Source organism: Heteronotia binoei, chromosome 5 (assembly GCF_032191835.1).
Source record: "Heteronotia binoei isolate CCM8104 ecotype False Entrance Well chromosome 5, APGP_CSIRO_Hbin_v1, whole genome shotgun sequence".
Taxonomy (NCBI): Eukaryota; Metazoa; Chordata; class Lepidosauria; order Squamata; family Gekkonidae; genus Heteronotia; species Heteronotia binoei.
The window spans coordinates 152,833,573-152,852,394 of NC_083227.1; the positions used below are offsets into that span (position 1 = coordinate 152,833,573).

Here is an 18,822-nt window from a genome sequence, read left to right on the forward strand (position 1 = left end):
TTCAGTAATTGATGAGCCTGCTTAGTATTAACCTATTGCAACAAAATTGTATTTTATTTTTTATTTTTATTTTATTTTATTCGGTTTATATCCCGCCCTACCCCAACGAGGTGGGCTCAGGGCGGCTCACAACACAAAAAGCTAACAAAATCAATTTAAAATACATTAATAATACATTAATAATTACAATTATACAGTAAAAGACATAAAATACATATAAAATACATAAAAAACACGTAAACTCATTTCAGTATATACTATGCTACCTTCCTTAAATCAATCTTCAATGTTCCAGTATTGAATAATCTGATGTTCAAGTTTTAAATATTCAGGCATTCCGATAACACTTAATCATATGCCAACCGGAAGAGGTCTGTTTTGCAGGCCCTGCGGAACTGTTCAAGGTTCCGCAGGGCCCTCACCTCCTCGGGGAGCTGATTCCACCAACAGGGAGCTGCAATCGAGAAGGCCCTGTCTCTGGTCACTTTCAGACGGGCCTCCTTTGGCCCAGGGATTGTAAGAAGGTTTTGAGACCCCGATCTTAGCACTCTCTGGGGAACATGTGGGGAGAGACGGTCCCTAAGGTAGGCAGGTCCCAGGCCATAAAGGGCTTTAAAGGTCATAACCTTTAAAATTGTACAGAAGACTAGGTGCACCGTAAAAATTTAACAAAATTTATTCCAGCATACGTTTTTGTGCATCAGAGTTCCTTTTGTCAGATTTTGTATCTGTATTGCGCTGCATTGCACATCATTAAAATAACAATATTGATTAGTGTTACAATTTGCTGTTATTTGAATCGGTATAGAAGCCTTAGTTAAAATTCATCCAACTGCATATATGCATGAGACAAAACAAGGACTATAATTTATGCACTTCTTAAAGAGATGTGATATACATCTGATTTTGAAAGGTCTTTATTGTTAATTGGCTGCTTCCTTCTTGGAGGCTTGGGAGAAAACTTAGTTCTTGCAGTCTGATTTCTTGTGGTGTTCTGCTATAACTCTGGTTTCTTTTACCGCAGGAGCAATTCCTGTGGATTGTGCACAAGAAAACTAAGATAGAATCAAGACAGAACAGCTTTTGTTTCAATAACTTGCAAACAGAGGGATGAGAACACTTTTTGGCATGAACCAAACAAATACTTTAAAGTTCTGTTTATTTAAATGTGCATCGTTCACACTTAAATCTGTAAAAGAGAAAGGAAAAGCTGCTCAGTTTTGAAATCCTAGAATAGATGGAGGGAAATTGGTGACACTGTCAGAAGGATCTGATTAAATGTGCACCCACGGGTGGGGTGGCCAGCATGAATCTGGCAACTGGCAGGGGGTCTCACTGGCAACATCCTAATGCAGTCAGGGATGTGTTGATGTTACTTCCAGTTGCACCAGAAGTTATATCAGCACATCAGGATGCTGGCATTTGCCCCGCATTTCCCCCCTGTTTTGCTCTCACTACTCTGCTGAGTAGGGCTGCCAATCCCCAGGTGGGGGCAGGGGATCCCCCGGTTTGGAGGCCCTCCCCCGCTTCAGGGTCATCAGAAAGCAGGGGGAGGGGAGGGAAATGTCTGCTGGGAACTCTATTATTCCCTGTGGAGATTTATTCCCATAGAAAATCATGGAGAATTGATCCACGGGTATCTGGGGCTCTGGAGGGGCTGTTTTTTGGGGCAGAGGCACCAAATTTTCAGTATAGCATCTAGTGCCTCTCCCCAAAATACCCCCCAAGTTTCAAAAAGATTGGACCAGGGGGTCCAATTCTATGAGCCCCAAAAGAAGGTGCCCCTATCCTTCATTATTTCCTATGGAAGGAAGGAATTGAAAAGGTGTGCTGTCCCTTTCAATGTGATGGCCAGAACTCCCTTTGGAGTTCAATTATGCTTGTCACAGCCTTGATCTTGGCTCCACCCCTAATGTCTCCTGGCTCCACCCCCAAAGTCCCCAGATATTTCTTGAATTGGACTTGGCAACCGTACTGCTGAGCGGGGGTGAGAATGGAAACCCTACCCAGCAGGCTTTGTGTGGCATTGGTGCTGAGTGTTATCCATTCTAACAAGACATGCGCAAGAACACAGTAGATGGTAGACACAGATGGCACAGTGAATATCCTGCCTTTGGAATAATGTGAGATACTGTACTGCTTTAGCAGCTGTTTTTATTTACACAGTTATTGTGTCAGGGCAATAGTAATATAAGCTTATATGACATATCCAGGATATTTCCTGGGTTTTGGCAAATTGCAATGAAAATAATTATGCATTTAGCTTCGGGAAAAAATTGGCGTGCTGCTCACCAAGCTGGTTAGGACCATTTGTTGTTTTAAGACATACATTGTCGATGTACTGTTGAGCTTCCTGGTCTTCACAACTAAAAAAAAATAATGCCTTGCTATAAAAAAGGGTATTTTAATCCTTTCCAAGAAGTATCGTGCGCGGGTACAAACCATAATAATTTTACTCAGCATTTAAATGTGTGTCGTTCACAGTTTAATCTGTAAAAGAGAAAGGAAAAGTGGTTTGAAATCCTAGAATAGATTGAGGGAATTCGGTGAGACTAGTCAGAGGGATTTGAACCCACCAGTAGGGTGGCCAGCATAAATCAGACAACTGTTAGGGGGTTTTACTGGCAACATCATTACGATACCGGTGATGTGCTGATGCCACTTCCAGTGGCAACAGAAGTGATATCAGCACATCAGGATGCTGGCATTTCTCTCCCCCCTCCATTTCACCCTGTTTTGCTCCCACCATCCTGCTGAGTGATGGTGAGAGTGGAAACCCTACCCACTAGTTTGGTTTAGAGGTTGGGAGTGCAGACTCCAATCTGGGAGAACTAGATTTGATTCTCCACTCTTCCACATGCATCTTCTGAATGACCTTGGGTCGGTCACAGTTCTTGAAAGAGCTCTTCTCTCAAGAGCAGTTTCTGTCAGAGCTCTCTCAGCCCTACCTACTTCACAGAGTGTCTGTTGTGAGGAGAGAAAGAGAAAGGAGATTGTAAGCCGCTTTGAGACTCCGAATGAAGGGCAGGGTATAAATTCAATTTCCTCCTCTTTAAAATATTTCTATACCACTGAGGGTGCTGCTTAAGGTGGTTTACAATTTAAAAACACAGTATAACGCCATCCCAACATTAGATCATAATCTAATCTTAAATGGTAAACTGCACAGTATATCCTTCAGATACCCTGGCCCCAAGCTATTTAGGGCCTTTAAGGTAAGAGTGAGCATTTTGAATTGTGCCTGGAAAATTGCAAGCAGTGCAGATCTTTCAGCAAAAGGGTGATGTGATCCCTGTAACCTTCCTGTGACATTAGCCAGTCTGATGCATTTTGGAGTATTTTCTGGACCATTTTCAAAGGCAGCCCTGCATAGAGCCCTGCATAGTAATCTAACTTCGATATTATCAGAGCATGGATCACTGTGCCCAGATCTAGGATTGACAGGTGAGGCCAACAAATGGGCAGGGGACTTAACAGGAGATTCTGGGAGGGGGGAAGAGGGCTCCAGGAAAGGGAACTCTGAAGTGAGTTTTGGGTGAGCTGCTGTCACATTTAAAGGGACTGTGTTCCTTTTAAATGCTTTCCTTCCATTAGAAATAATGGAGGATGGAGGCACATCCAATTGGACCCCCTGGTCCAATCTTTTTAAAAGTTAGACTTTTGGTTTTTTTAGACGAGTCAACAGCAGCTATGCTGAAAATTTGATGCATCTACCGAACAGCCTTCTCGATACCAATGGATCAGTTCTCTATTATACCCTATGGGGACTGCCTCCATAGGGTATAATGGAGCACTCAGTAGCCATTTCCTCCCCCGCTTTTCGATAGCTGTGGATTGGCAACCCTAGGAAAGTCCCTAGTTGGTGAAATAGCTGGAGCTGATAAATAGTACCGTGGAGGAAACCTGAGTGTCCAGCTTGAATGCTACAAACCTGCATCTTTAAGGGGAGTGCAACCCTCTTGAGGACATTCTGGCTCTGCAGTCTCCAGGCAGCTTCTCCACTGGCCAACAGCACCTCAGTCTTGTCCAGATTGAGCTTCAGTTTATTGACTCTCATCCATCCCATTAATCTTCTCCAGGCACCTATTCAGGACTTCCACAGAATCGTCTAGTTAAGGAGAAACAGAGCTGGGTGTCATCTCCATATTGGTGGCACCTCATTCTAAATCCATGGATGACTTCTTCTTGCAGTTTCATGGAGATGTTAAACTGCATTGGGGATAAGATGGTGGCCCTAGGACCCCATAACATAAACACAATGGAACCAAACAGCAATACCCCCATCATTACCTTATTGAATTGGTTGGTCAAGTAAAGCAGAATCACCAAAGCACAATGTCCCCTACTCCCAGACCAGCCAGCCTCTACAGAAGGATACCATGGTTGATGATATGAAAAGCTGCTGAGAGGTCCAGGATAATGGGCCAGAACACACTTCCCTGTCACTCTGCTGGTGAAGGTCAGGGTAACCAAGGCTGTTTCCTTCCCAAAGCCAGTCCTGAATCCAGATTGAAATGGAGTATTTCTCGAAAAGTATTTCTCCAGCAGAGCCTATATAATGACATTTACTTTACTATGAAGAAGAAAAAGAATGAAAAGTAACTATTACTGAATATTATACAGAAAATGTGTGGACATGTTAAACACACTGTCTATGGTAAGCCCATTTGCACAAATAGATATTTGTGGCCAGCACATGAAGCAACTTATGTACAAAAGCTCACAAAATAAATAAAAGCTCATGCTGAAATTAAAACAAAAAAACCTCACAATGCCCAGCCATTTCATGTTTTCCCCTGGCACAGAGCATTGTCCATGAGATTTCTGTAATGAATGTCAATAAATCAAAAGAAGAAGAAGATATTGGATTTACATTCCACCTTCCACTCTGAAGAGTTTCAGAGTGGCTCACAATCTCCTTTACCTTCCTCCCCCACAACAGACACCCTGTGAGGTGAGTGGGGCTGGAGAAGGCTCTCCCAGCAGCTGCCCTTTCAAGGACAACCTCTGCCAGAACTATGGCTGACCCAAGGCTATGCTAACAGGTGCAAACGGAGGAGTGGGGAATCAAACCCAGTTCTCCCAGATAAGAGTCTGCACATTCAACCACTACACCAAACTGGCTCTCCACACAAAAGTAGGCTTGCAATTTACAGATACATACCTGAATGACACCTAAAAAGCATCCTCAGGATTGCTCCAGCACAGACATTGTCTCCAGATTTTGATGCAGTAATTCAGAGCAAGAGGTGTCAGTTATCAGAAACTATTAAATAAACAGAATATTGCAAGAGTGCTAACCTTTTAAGCATATTTTATTTTAAGGCTTTAAAAAAAATCTTTGCTTGTGTTTGCCTGTGTTCTTTATAAAGTTTATATCTCCGCTACCTGGCATTACATTTTATGATACATATGGCCTGGCCCGACAAGGTCTCCTCTATGTCAGATCCAGCCCTCATAACAAATGAGTTTGACACGCCTGACTTAGATCTCGTAAAGACCAACTTTACTCTTTACAAACATCTGGAGTATACAAAGACTGATTGTTTGGTAACTATTAGGAAGACTAAACACAAATGTTATATACAGCTGAAACAACCAGAAAAATCAGAAAAAAAGCATGCCATAGAAAGAAAATCACATTTTGTTTGATGAAATGGAAGCAATTGCAAAGGTCAGTGGCTATTGTCTAAAAGAGAAGCTGTTAAGATAGAACAGCACCCCAATAACATCAACTGGGAGAAAGGGTATTATTCTATCAATAAAGTGTGGAAACCTTTACTGTATAATAAATACAATTACATCATCCTTCAATTACTTCACAGAGAACATGAAATTCCAGTGACACCAGTATAACAATGCAAGCTGAAGCTCCACCTATGTAGCGCAGATACAGTTTCCTTCTCAAGAGGCTCATTAGTTGCTTTTATCAGGACACTTGCTGGTGATACTGACAGCAAAGACCGGCAGAATGTTTAAAGAGACAAATTTTTATCAACAAACACAGCCTTTAAGCCCAAATTTTTTAATTAAAGATTGTTATGACACCAGCTGCAAAAGCTTCAAGTTAAAAATTGTTTAAGATTTTCGATTCCTTTGCTCTGTCATCACCCAAAAGGGAGACTGTAACAAAAAAAAAAAAAAATCCGAAGAAAATTGACGCTGGAAAGGGCAGCCATGAAGGAGCTCAAAAAGATCGTTAAGCATAAGGATGTTTAGCTAGTGACCAAGATCAAGACAATTCATGCTATAGTGTTGAAGACGCAGCTGCGCTGGGCAGGGCATATTTCCAGGATGGAAAACCACCGCCTTCCCAAGATTGCCCTGTATGGCGAACTTTCCACCGGCCATTGAAATAGAGGGGCACCAAAGAAGAGGTACAAGGACTCCTTGAAGAAATCCCTTGGTACCTGTTGCATCAACCATCACCAGTGGTCTGACCTAGCCTCAGATCGCAAAGCATGGAGGCACACCATCCACCAGGCTGTCTCTTCCTTTGAGAACGCACGCATAGCTGGTCTCGAGGACAAAAGGAGATTGAGGAAGAATCGCACTGCTACAGCACCAACCCCAAATCAGACTTTTCCCTGCAGCCGCTGTGGCCGGACCTGCCTGTCCCGCATTGGTCTTGTCAGCCACCAGCGAGCCTGCAGCAGACGTGGATTACTGCACCTTTCTTAAATCTTCGTTCGCGAAGTCAAGCCGAGAGAGAGAGCGAGAGATTCCCCACTACTATGTATGGGTGTGAAAGTTGGAAAGTGAAGAAAACTAATAAGAAAGTTGACCTATTTGAAATGTGGTGTTGGAACAGAATACTGCAGGTGGCCTGACCAATGCAGTGTACAGCAGGACCAGGCCCGTAGCTACAGGGGAGCGGGGGGGGGAGAAGGCCACTCTATTTAACCCCCCTTCCCCTTGTAGGAACCCTCTATTGGACCTGAGGAAAAGGGGAGAGAGAGCATGAGAGAGCACAAGAGAGCAACATGAGCAGGAGAGAGAGAGAGGAGTGAGAGAGCTGCAGTGAGAGAGAGCACGCCAGAGAGAGAGAGAGAGCGCACCAGAGAGAGAGAGTGCATGAGGGGGGAGAGTGAGAGAGAGAGAGCAACAGCAAGGGGGGGGAGAGAGCGGCAGTGAGGGGGAAAGAGAGTGGCAGCAAGGAGGTGAGAGAGAGTGGCAGTGAGGGGGAGAATAACAGAGAATGAAAGAGCAACAGTGAGAGAGAGTGCCTGGGGCCGGATCAGAAACATTGCACAGTCCACAGGAGAGAAGACACACTGTAAAATTGTCAACCGGTTTTTGGCCTCAGCCCTGAACCCCAAACAATTTTCCAGGCAAGAGACTTTTGTTGTTCAGAGAAAACAGTTTTATTTCACTTTCTGCAGATAAGTGGAGAGATGGGCAAACAGCAACGCCCTTCTCTACCTGATTTAGCCAAGCCCCCAGCCTCTTAAAGCTTTACCGACGTCATCTTCTACCTCACCCTGTGGCAAACTGCCATTGGGGCTTACAGTCTGCCTCGACCGACCGTGTGAGGCTGGGGGGTGGGATTTAGACATACAAGAAGGATCAAGTTTCTTAGAAATAGAAAGTTATCATATTGCTTAGCAACATCTTTCCCTAATCTACTCAGCAAAACTATAGAATTTATGTGCATGGTCCTTGTATTCACAGCAGCTCGCCCTTGGACATATCTTATCCTCCATGCTACATGCCATAAATTGTAACTCATGAAAACTTTCCCTATTCTAAATGTTATCTTATTATTTTCTTAGAGAGACAAATGCTGTTAAAAAAAAAAAAACTAAAAGGCAGAATACAGAAGGAGGGGGGTTTCTATCTCGGAGTCCGAAAGTTGAAGGTTAAACACAGCAGAAAATATCCTGGCCTCAGCTAACTGCTAGAAACTAGGAAAAGGTGGGGGCTTTCTGGGTTTTATACTTCTCCTTTTATTGAATTAATAAACATTAATTATTTATTCTATCAAAATAACCTCCGCCCCACCCCCAGCCCATCTTTTATCTATTAAGGTGTCACACACATGAGACACACTCTTCCCCTTCCTCCCCCCTCTCATTTTTAACCCTCCTTCCTAGGGCCAGTCATCATCTTCCTTGTACGTTTACAGATACCTTGGTCTGAACTGAACCCACTTTGATAAAAAAAACAAACAAAGTGTTTTACTATGGATTTCTAGATGTACAGGCTGCGACCATTGAAGCTGATACCTTGTGATGGTGTTTTCCTGGACTCTTTGATTAGTCCACTACTGTTTCATTCCTTTCCTCCTCTTATTTTCCCTCTTTTTTGGGGCAAGAGAGAGCTCGGGCCGGGAGGGCTGGCCGCTGGAGGGAAGAAGCAACCAAGCCCCGAGGCTCCCCCATCAATTTTTCTGGCTACGGGGCTGAGCAGGTCTGTGACATTTTGCAGTTTGGATGTTAGGCCTCTGTTGATACAGCCCAAGATGTATCACATAGTGAAAATTTGATAGCAGCACAGTATCATCTGCATAAAGTAGTATTGTGATTTCACGTCCTGCCAATATATGTGCATGACAAGCTATTTTTTTTTAATATATGGGACCATGTCATTTATGTAGAGATTAAAAAGTGGGGGGAGGGGCTAGTAGGCAGGTTTGTTTTACATGAGGTGAATGGTGTTAGTGAGCTGTCCATCCAGTCCGCAGCAGATTTGTGCAGTAGGATTCTCATACAGCTTGTAAATAAGCATAACAGTCTCTTGTCTAATGTTGTTTTAGACAATTTAACCCAAAGGCGGGACCTAGGGATCGAATCGAATGCTGCCCTAAGATCCATGAACGTTGCATAGAGATAGCTTCTTGAAAGAGACGAGTATTTATCAACAAGATGGTATAATACAAGACAGTGGTCTAAGGCAGAAACTCCATTTCTGAATCCTGCTTGCTCAGGATGGATTATATTTTTTGTTTCTATCCAAGTTAGCAATTTAAGGTTCAAAGATGCTGCATACACCTTACCTATTGTTGAAAGAAGGCTTATGGGATTGTAGTTAATGGGGTTCATTTTTGAACCTTTTTCATGTCTTGGAACTATCACTGCATGCTTGCATGACTGAGGGATGATTCCAGATTCATTAATTTGAGTGAAGAGTGAAGCTAGAAGTTTGCTCCACCAGATTAGATTTACTTTTAGGAGATCTACTGAAATTAAATCTGGACCAGGAGTGCATTTGTGTAATTAAATGCCTGAGTGCATTTGGGTAATTAAAAGGCTCACTGTGTTTGAAGAAACTGGAGGCCAGGAATCAGTCTGAGGCCGTTCAACCAGATGTCCTTGAGGATCTGAACTGGGAATCTCAGCAAAAATAGAGCTAAAATGTTTTCCCCAAATCCCAGAGGCAATACAAGAGGGAATTCTAGCTGCTCCAGAGAGACCCCCATTAACCAGCTCCCAGAAAGGTTGTGACTCACTGTTTATGGCCGAAATAAAGGTCTTCCAGCCTTGACGTAAGGCCAACCATTTATTTATGTAATGAAATTTATATCCCACCCTCCTCTGATGGGCTCAGGGGTGGCTAACAACAAATAAAAACAACATAAAATATTAAAACAAATATACAATAAAATCATTTCCATTATATAGTCATTTTAATACTTTCTTAGGGACTTGTATTCTCTTTTTTATAATATAAGTTCAAGCAGATGGATCTGTGAGTTTGTACGCTTAAATAAACAATGTTTATTGGTTTTCCCTCTCGTCAGTCTGTTTTGGTTTTAAATTGTTTGTAATTTGTTTTCTATTTACTGTCCTGTTTTATCTTGGGCTTAAGACCGTTGATCAAAGAAGCTAACAAAAGGAAAGGATAGTGAAAATTTGAATGTGTTCTGGAAATTCTACCAAGTTACCAAAGCCTTCAAGGTAGGGTTGCCAAGTCCAATTCAAGAAATATCTGGGGACTTTGGGGGTGGAGCCAGGAGACTTTGGGGGTGGAGCCAGGAGACATTGGGGCGGAGCCAGGAACAAGAGTGTGACAAGCATAATTGAACTCCAAGAGAGTTCTGGCCATCACATTTAAAGGGACAGCACACCTTTTTAAATGTCTTCCTTCCATAGGAAATAATGAAGGATAAGGGCACCTTCTTTTGGGGCTCATAGAATTGGACCCCCTGGTCCAATCGTTTTGAAATTTGGGGGATACTTTGGGGAGAGGCACTAGCTACTATATTGAAAATTTGGTGCCTCTACCTCAAAAAACAGCTCCCCCAGAGCCCCCGAAACCTCCAGATCAATTCCCCATTATACCCTATGAGAAGACGTTTCCCTCTCCACCCCCCTCCCCCCCGCCCCCCCCCCCCTTTCTGGGAAATCTGATGCAGGAGACAGAACTCACTCACCTCCGGAGGTGCAAAGGCACATGGTCCTTTGGGGGCGTGGCTGGGCTCCCCTCCCTTCACCGGCCAGCTGACTGGGGGCGGGAAGCAGCCTGAGAAAACGGAAGAGCTCTGGCTGCTGCGATCGGGGCTGGGTGGGAAGGGCTGCCGTTCTCCCCCTCCCCCCCCGCTTTCCCTTTTATGGCCAGCGGGAGGAGGAGGCTCCAAATCGGGGGTCTCCAGGCCTACCGGGGGATTTGGGACCCCTACTTCAAGGTAATTGTTGAACCTTGCTACAACAACACCCATTTAAAATGAGTGTTAATGAGCCTCTAATCTCAGATCCAATGCGGCAACATGACCTCTAAGTATGCCCTCATTATGTTTACATGATAAACACTAAAAAAAAATTCCACAAGGCAGCATGTAATTATGTATACATAACAGTTTTATGCAAATATATATGATAAAGGGACATGTCAGTGAATGTTGTTATAGGCCTATATCCATGTCTTGCATCGGTGTGAACAGAATTATTAAATGGCTTTCTCACAAGATCTTCAAGGTTGTATTATCTAGAATGCATCTTAACAGCAGGCAGAATGATAAAGGACTGCGTATTTATAGCACTTCCTACTACGAAGGCATGCATTTATCCTATTGTCTTCAGAGCAGTATTCCCAGCTGAATATGGACTGAGCTTCAGTTAACACTTGAATCCAGCTCTACCCTCTGTATAACAGCCAATATTAGATATGATTTTTTTTTATCAAGTGGATAATGCTTTTTATATTTTGTATCTCTTGCAGGAGTTCAGTCCAAAGAGTTCCTAGTCGTTCTTTTTGGTGCAACGCATCTAATAGATACTTAGACTCTTGAGCAAAAACGTATCCTGTAATATAAAATTCCCCCAAAGTAGAAAGGCATATTGGAGCCAAGTTATTTGTACAGTATATTCTTACACATTTCTCCCTCTCTATTTACCTACTGTGATTTAAAACTGGAAGAATGAAGTATAATCTGTAAGAGGGCCTTGATAGAAAACAAAAAAGGAGCATTTATAGCAATTAAATAAAAATCTTAAGTTAATATCTTTAAAAAGTTTGTCTTTTATTGATTATTAAATAATGTGGCAAAAAGAAGGAAGAGAAGAATCAGTTTTTGCAAAACATAATGAACGGTAAGGCAGAATTCCCTCTCTTAAAGCTTTGCAGCAATAATCCAAGCTAGACCTCTTTACCTTTGTGAAGTTGTTAGACTAAACCATATAATTAAAGGACCGACTGCTTGGGGAGGTCTTGTCACTGAATGTGACAGCCAATCCTGTATGGCCTGCTGTTTACAGTGGAAGACCATATGCGACTCGAGACTTGCTGTCTTGCTAATGGCCTAGAGAGACAACTCTGGCAATGCCAGAGAGTGCTGAGAGACTTTTGCATTCCTTTGATTACTTCATTTGGTCTATTTAAGGGGAGGGACGGTGGCTCAGCGACAGAGCATCTGCTTGGCAAGCTGAAGGTCCCAGGTTCAATCCCCGGCATCTCCAACTAAAAAGGGTCCAGGCAAATAGGTGTGAAAAACCTCAGCTGAGACCCTGGAGAGCCACTGCCAGTCTGAGTAGACAATACTGACTTGATGGACCCAGGAGAGTCTGATTCAGTATAAGGCAGTTTCATATGTTCATAATATGCCACAATGCTGAAGGATTGCTGGGGACAATATTGGGGCATATTATTTCTCTTTGTTTTGTTTTTAGTTGAACTGAATAGGGTTAGATCCAAGGTACTATGAGTTGAATGAAGATTGTGGATGAAGTCTTTCCATATCCCCTCTATTGCTTCTCATTGAACCTCTTTCATTTCTGCTTTTGGGGATTAAGGGATACTCTTGAACATGAAGGCGTAAAGTGAGAAGGGGGCTTCAGCTGGAGAGGGAATCATCAACAGTTCATCTTTCTCTGCCAATGGAAGTGGAACAGCACCTTTGGATTCATGATTAATACATGATTAATAATGTGGTAAATGTAATCAAATCAGGTGGTTATGTGGAAACATTCATGTGAAATAAATATAAAGCCTCAAGTGTTCAGGACCCAAGCATAGTAGAGGAGGGACCAGTACATTTTAGTAGGGCTCAGGTGACAGGGCTATTGCCAATGGTATGTGCTATTTCAAAAATAGCATTGATTTTCTTTCTTTCATGGCTGATGGGATGGGACTGGAATATGTGTGTTACAAGTTTTTATTTGGCCCTTACAAAAAATATCATTTGATTCAGCTCAGTACAAATCGATGCATTACCTTTCAGACTCTTATATCATGAGGGCAAGTTCTTCTAGGGTTGCCAAACTCTGGCTTGGGAAGTTCTTGGTTATTTGGGGGTAGTGCCTGGTGAGGGGGCACCGTTTGGGGAAAGTAGGGAGCTCAGTGAGGATGTGATGTCACTATAAGACTTCCAGGTATTCTAGACTTTGTGGTATACCATGGTGTCCACACTCTGAAGCTGCCATTTCCTCTAGGGGAGCTGAGCTTTGTAGTCTGGAGATGGTAATTCAGGGAGAATTCCAAGGGCGGACAACTATAGCTTCTTCATAAACAAAGGCGTTTTTACATTGAAATCATTACGTGATCTAAGTTGCTCTTTACATTTTTGTCGCACCAATTACTGTGTCCCAACTGAAAAAAAGTAGGTTATTCTCATTATGAACACCCCCCCCCCCCCCGGTTCTAGTATGGAAACACAAAACAAACAACTGTATAAATTGAAAGATCATGAGTTTATTCAGCTTCTGGTCATGATTAGTTGCAGAGGAAGTCATATCATTCTAATACTAATTCACCCTTTCTTTAAGTCTTTCATTTTGCCACCTGCACTATGTTATTTTTAGCGTTTCCATTTAGCTTTTTGTAGGCACTGGGTACTACTAACCTGCAAATTCATTGAGGCTAGCACCATGAGTCATCTTGTAATCCCATTTATATCAGCTGCTGAGTTGCTTCAGCAAAATTGCAGCAATTTATCAGATGGTTTGACAGCTAAGAAGGAACCTTGGGGTATCTGACAGGTACAAACGTTGATTCCTTTGAGGTAAAGTATAGAAACACATTCTCACACCATGTAGCGTTGTCCTCTCCCAGGCAGTTTGCACCAGAAAGGTGATAAACAGATTCCCATTGTCTTTAAAATATTTTAGACATTTATGGCTCTATAGAAGAATGGCAAAACAATAGCAGAATTAACTGCCTTTGATTTACATTTCCACACACTGAAAGTCAGATAGTTCAAGACCTTTCAGTTATTAGATTGCAGAATCGCATACTATATTGCAGGGGTGGCCAATGATAGCTCTCCAGATGTTTTTTGCCTATAACTCCCATCAGCCCCAGCCATCAGCCATGCTGGCTGAAGCTGATGGGAGTTATAGGCAAAAACATCTGGAGAGCTACCGTTGGCCACCCCTGCTATATTGGTTTTAAGGAATATAGATATTTAGGTTTGAGACTGATAGGATCTTATACATTTTTGGGAGTATATTTGCCATACTCCCACATTGAGCACTAAGAGCCAGTGTGGTATAGTGGTATCATGCTGGACTATGGTTAACCACTCTCTGTCTCTCAGCTTAACCCTATTTCCTGATAAAATGGAAGAGGAAGAACCTTGAACTTCCTTGAAGGAGGGCAGGATAAAAGTATGACAGGTAGACTGTTTTACCTCATAAGCCATGTAGAGTTATTAAAGAACAACATGTAGTTATGCTTATAGGTAGTATATGAAAACATGATCTAATGGATATTTGTAAGCAGTAAAGATAGGGTGCGTAGCTAATACTTAACTCTCTTACACATACAAGGAAGTTATACCCTAATGGTGGTGGTGTCCAGTATTATTGTCCCGTATTTTCTAGGTGATTTTTGAATCCTGGTAAGTCTTTCCTAATTTTAGAACATGTGAACTGACTCATATCATCCTAACTTGAATCAAGATAACATTAGTTTGCATATATCTGCAGGGCTTTATTTGTAGGAAAAGCCTAGCAGGAACTCCTTTGCATATTAGGCCATATCCTGTGATGTCACTAGTTCAGTAGGTTACTTCCTGCATATTGACAAAGAACAGTACAGTGCCATCAGCTGCATTTCATGGATGTGTGTTAGGGTTGCCAATCCCCAGGTGGAAGCCCTGGTTTGGAGGCCCTCTCCCCGCTTCAGGGTTGTCAGAAAGCAGGGGGAGGGGAGGGAAATGTCTGCTGGGAACTCTGTTATTCCTTATGGAGATTTATTCCCATAGAAAATCATGGAGAATTGATCCGCGGGTATCTGGGGCTCTGGGGGGGGGCTGTTTTTTGGGGTAGAGGCACCAAATTTTCCATATAGCATCTAGTGCCTCTCCTCAAAACACTCCCCAAATTTCAAAAAGATTGGACCAGGGGGTTTAATTCTGTGAGCCCCAAAATAAGGTGCCCCTATCCTTCATTATTTCCTATGGAAGGAAGGAATTGAAAAGGTGTGCCGTCCCTTTCAATGTGATGGCCAGAACTCCCTTTGGAGTTCAATTATGCTTGTCACAGCCTTGATCTTGGCTCCACCCCTAATGTCTCCTGGCTCCACCCCCAAAGTCTCCTGGCTCCACCCCCAAAGTCCCCAGATATTTCTTGAATTGGACTTGGCAATCCTAATGTGTGTCCTCTGTTCTCTCAGGCACAGATCTCTCAGTCACAGATGTGTGCAATTAAAAAAGAAGACATTCGTTGTACACTTCTGTGCTTTTATTCCGGCTAACAATTGCATTTGTAACTATTGCTAATGAATCAGTACCTGAAATACTAGCAATGAATTATGGAGCTTCTAAGGCTTGAAAAGTATATATGTGACTTTGTATTTGTGTGTATTTGCAACTATTGCTAATGAATCAGCACCTGAAATACTAGCAATGAATTTTGGAGCTTCTAAGGCTTGAAAAGTTATGTGATGGAAGTACAACATGATTTGCAAATATTTATTTTAAATGTTAAAACACAGTACAGCCTTAAAATCTACAAAATTATTAATTAATCAGTTTAAATGATGATAAAGCGTGGTTAAAACATTTGGTGGTGTCTGCCGCACGGTTGACAAATCCCAAGAATTCTGGTTGTGTGGATAAAATCATACAGAGCAAGGGAGGCTAGTATAGATGAATTGCCACCACCTCAACCATAGGCTTGGTGAAAGATCTCCATTGTACATGCCTAGTGGAACTGTATTAAATCTCACAGGGCCTGGATCTCAACTGGGTTGCCACCAAGCTGGTGACAGAGCCAAGAAAGCTCTGGCTCTGGTTGAGGCCAAGCTAGGGTTGCCAAGTCCAATTCAAGAAATATCTGGGGACTTTGGGGGTGGAGCCAGGAGACTTTGGGGGTGGGACCAGGAGACATGGGGGCGGAGCCAGGAGCAAGGGTGTGACAAGCATAATTGAACTCCAAGAGAGTTCTGGCCATCACATTTAAAGGAACAGCACACCTTTTAAAATGCCTTCCTTCCATAGAAAATAATGAAGGATAAGGGCACCTTCTTTTGGGGCTCATAGAATTGGACCCCCTGGCCCAATCCTTTTGAAACTTGGGAGGTATTTTGGGGAGAGGCACTAGATGCTATACTGAAAATTTGGCGCCTCTATCTCAAAAAACAGCCCCCCCCCCAGAGCCCCCAATACCCGCAGATCAATTCCCCATCATTCCCTATGGGACTTGTTCATGGAGGTGCATAATGGCTTTGGGGGTGGGGCTTCCCCCGCCAGCCAGCTGGCTGGGGGAGGGGGGAAGCCTGTAAAACCGGGGGATCCCCCGCTGGGCCCTGGGGATTGGGAAGCCTAGGCCAAGCATACATCCTTTGGGGCTGAGGATCACCAGTAGATGTTGATTAGAAGAGTGCAGGCCCTTCAAGGGTTGTATTGGGAGAGACGGTCCCGTAGGTATGTTGGTCCCAGTCTGCATAGAGCTTTGAATGTTAGAACCAAGACCTTGAACTTGATGCAAAATTGAACTGGAAGCCAGTGCAGCTGACGCAGCATCAGATCTATATGTTCACTTAGGGGGCACCCCCGTAAAGACGTATGTTGCTACATTTTGGGTCGGCTGCAATTTCCAGGTCAGTCTCAAGGGCAGCCGTGTGTAAAGTGAGTTACAATAATCCAGCCTGGAGGTGACCATTGTGTAGATCACTGTAGCTAAGTTGTGAGAGTTAAGATAGGGGACCAGCTGCTTGATCTATCAAAATGGAAGAATATCATTGAAAAGTGAGGCATCCAAATCATGCCCAAACTTCTCATCATTGGCACAGGTGCTAGTGGCTCTCCATCAAGAGTTGGTAGCTGGATGTTAAAATTGTTATTATTTCCCCCTTCTTTTAATTGATAAGCAATTTTTCTATGCAGGAACATTAGGAACAGACATTTTGGGGATAAATAGCAGGTAATTCCAGCCCCTTAATACTCACTGTCCCTTTTAACTGTTTTCACTGCAGGACCACATTTCTTCTATGGATCCTGAACTCCCAGTTTTCCGTGCCTGTTGCCTGTGATGGAAGCAATTGATGCTAATGTGAGGTAGGAAATGGTGTGCCGTTTGATTGGATTGTGCTTACTTTTTCTGGTTGTTGAATCCTGGGAGGTCCATAATGACAAGCTATGTTTGCAAGTTGTTAGGTCTGTGTGATTTCTTTCTGATTTTTTGCAATATGTAATACTGCTATGTGGGGAAAACTAGACACAGGTTTTGATGCATTTGTACGGCTGATGATGACTGCTGTCTTGTAACCAAACATGGATAGAAATACATTACAGCACAGATCTGGACTTTCGTTAAATTAAGCTACCACAGTTTCAGAAGTCTCACATGAATGAGAGTTTTGCCTTACAGGTTTTTGTACTATTTTCTTTGGGATTCCATATGTGCAACTGCAAATGACTGAAATGAATAGAAGTTGGCAAGAATGCAGTTGCTATCTCTCTCTTAAAAATTACAGCAATGCCACATTAAATAACATGCACGACATGCTCACCTTCACAATGCTTGATAATTGCTGCAAGTGTTCAAAATATGTTATTTATGTGGGCTGCCAAGCAACATTCAAATTTCGTAATATAAATATAGTCTGCTGAGGATTGTTAACTTTGCTAAGTTGGTTATAGCACAAGTCTTCAGTAACCATTTCTGGAAGATTTTGGACATGATTGCCAGTGTGTCTCAGAAATATTCTTGCAGCTTTATGCAAGTATAGCATCATAATACTCTGAAGGATTGCCGTATTTTACATGATCTAAAAGAAAAATACAACTGCTGTGTATTGTGTTAAAGAATACAGTAGACGCTGTGCTCACTATCTAGCACAGGGGTCCTCAGATTTTTTTGTGTTAAAACAATTTTATTGGTAACATATGGTAACAAATCTATTTCTTACATCTTAATAACTTCTTTAATCTACCCCATATATTACTTTCTACCCACCCCTCCCCCCGTTACTTGACCCCTGCCGGTGTTATTTACTTAAAATGCTAATATTTAAAGGTACTCTTAACTATTAAACCAAAAACTTATATTCTTCTTCTTTCTAAAACTTAATCATTATCAAAAATTGTCCAATGTCCTTTTATTTTCCACTCTTTTTCTACATATCTTCTAAACTTTTTCCACTCCGCCTTAAAAACTTCTAAATCATAGTCTCTTAATATTCTTGTTAATTTGTCCATTTCACTCCATGTCATAACTTTTATAATCCAATCCCATTTCTCTGGGTTTTTTTCTTGCTTCCACAACTGCGCATATAATGTCCTAGCAGCTGAAAGCAAGTACCAAATTACAGTTCTATCTTCTTTTGGAAATTTTTCCATTTGTAATCCCAACAGAAAAGTCTCTGCAACTTTCCTAAATTCATATCCCAAGTTCTTAGAAATTTCTTGCTGAATCATCTGCCAATACTTTTTTGCCCTTTCACAAATCCACCACATATGGTAGAAAGAACCTTCATGTTTTTTACATTTCCAACATCTATCTGGCAACTTATTGTTCATCTTTGCCAATTTTTTAGGAGTCATATACCATCTATACATCATTTTGAAACAGTTCTCTTTAATACTACGACACGTCGAAAGCTTCATAGAATAGTGTTCCCAAGTTTCCATCTGTATTTCTTTATTTACATTAATTGTCCATTTAATCATTTGAGATTTCACGACTTCATCCTCCGTAGGCCGGGGTCCTAGGACTTTTTGACCATGTGGTTACCTTTGAAATTCTGACACTGGATCATTGGCACGACCACAAAATGGCTGCCTCAAGAGGTGGAGTCATCTGCAGAATCTCAGGGCATGAGGCCATGCATACCTCTAATAATAACTTAAGCATTACAGGCAGAAGCTTGGCTTAAGAGGATGCCTTTAAAAACGTATTATTTATAAATGTTTTCTTCCACAGAACTTATCTTCAGTCCTTGCGC

General features: G+C 42.3%; 1 protein-coding gene across 3 annotated transcripts in view; it reads left to right on the forward strand.

The window, feature by feature from the left end:
• The window catches only part of HTR4 (5-hydroxytryptamine receptor 4), a 360,697-nt gene that overhangs the window by 97,497 nt on the left and 244,378 nt on the right, over positions 1-18,822 (forward strand). Inside the window, exon 2 of one of the 3 annotated variants that reach the window (XM_060240604.1) lies at positions 16,852-16,933. The exons of the other annotated variants lie outside the window; for them this stretch is intronic. Coding sequence (XP_060096587.1) covers positions 16,908-16,933 — 26 coding nt within the window. The 5' untranslated portion in view covers positions 16,852-16,907. The remainder of the gene's footprint in view (positions 1-16,851; positions 16,934-18,822) is intronic. 3 annotated transcript variants of the gene reach the window in all.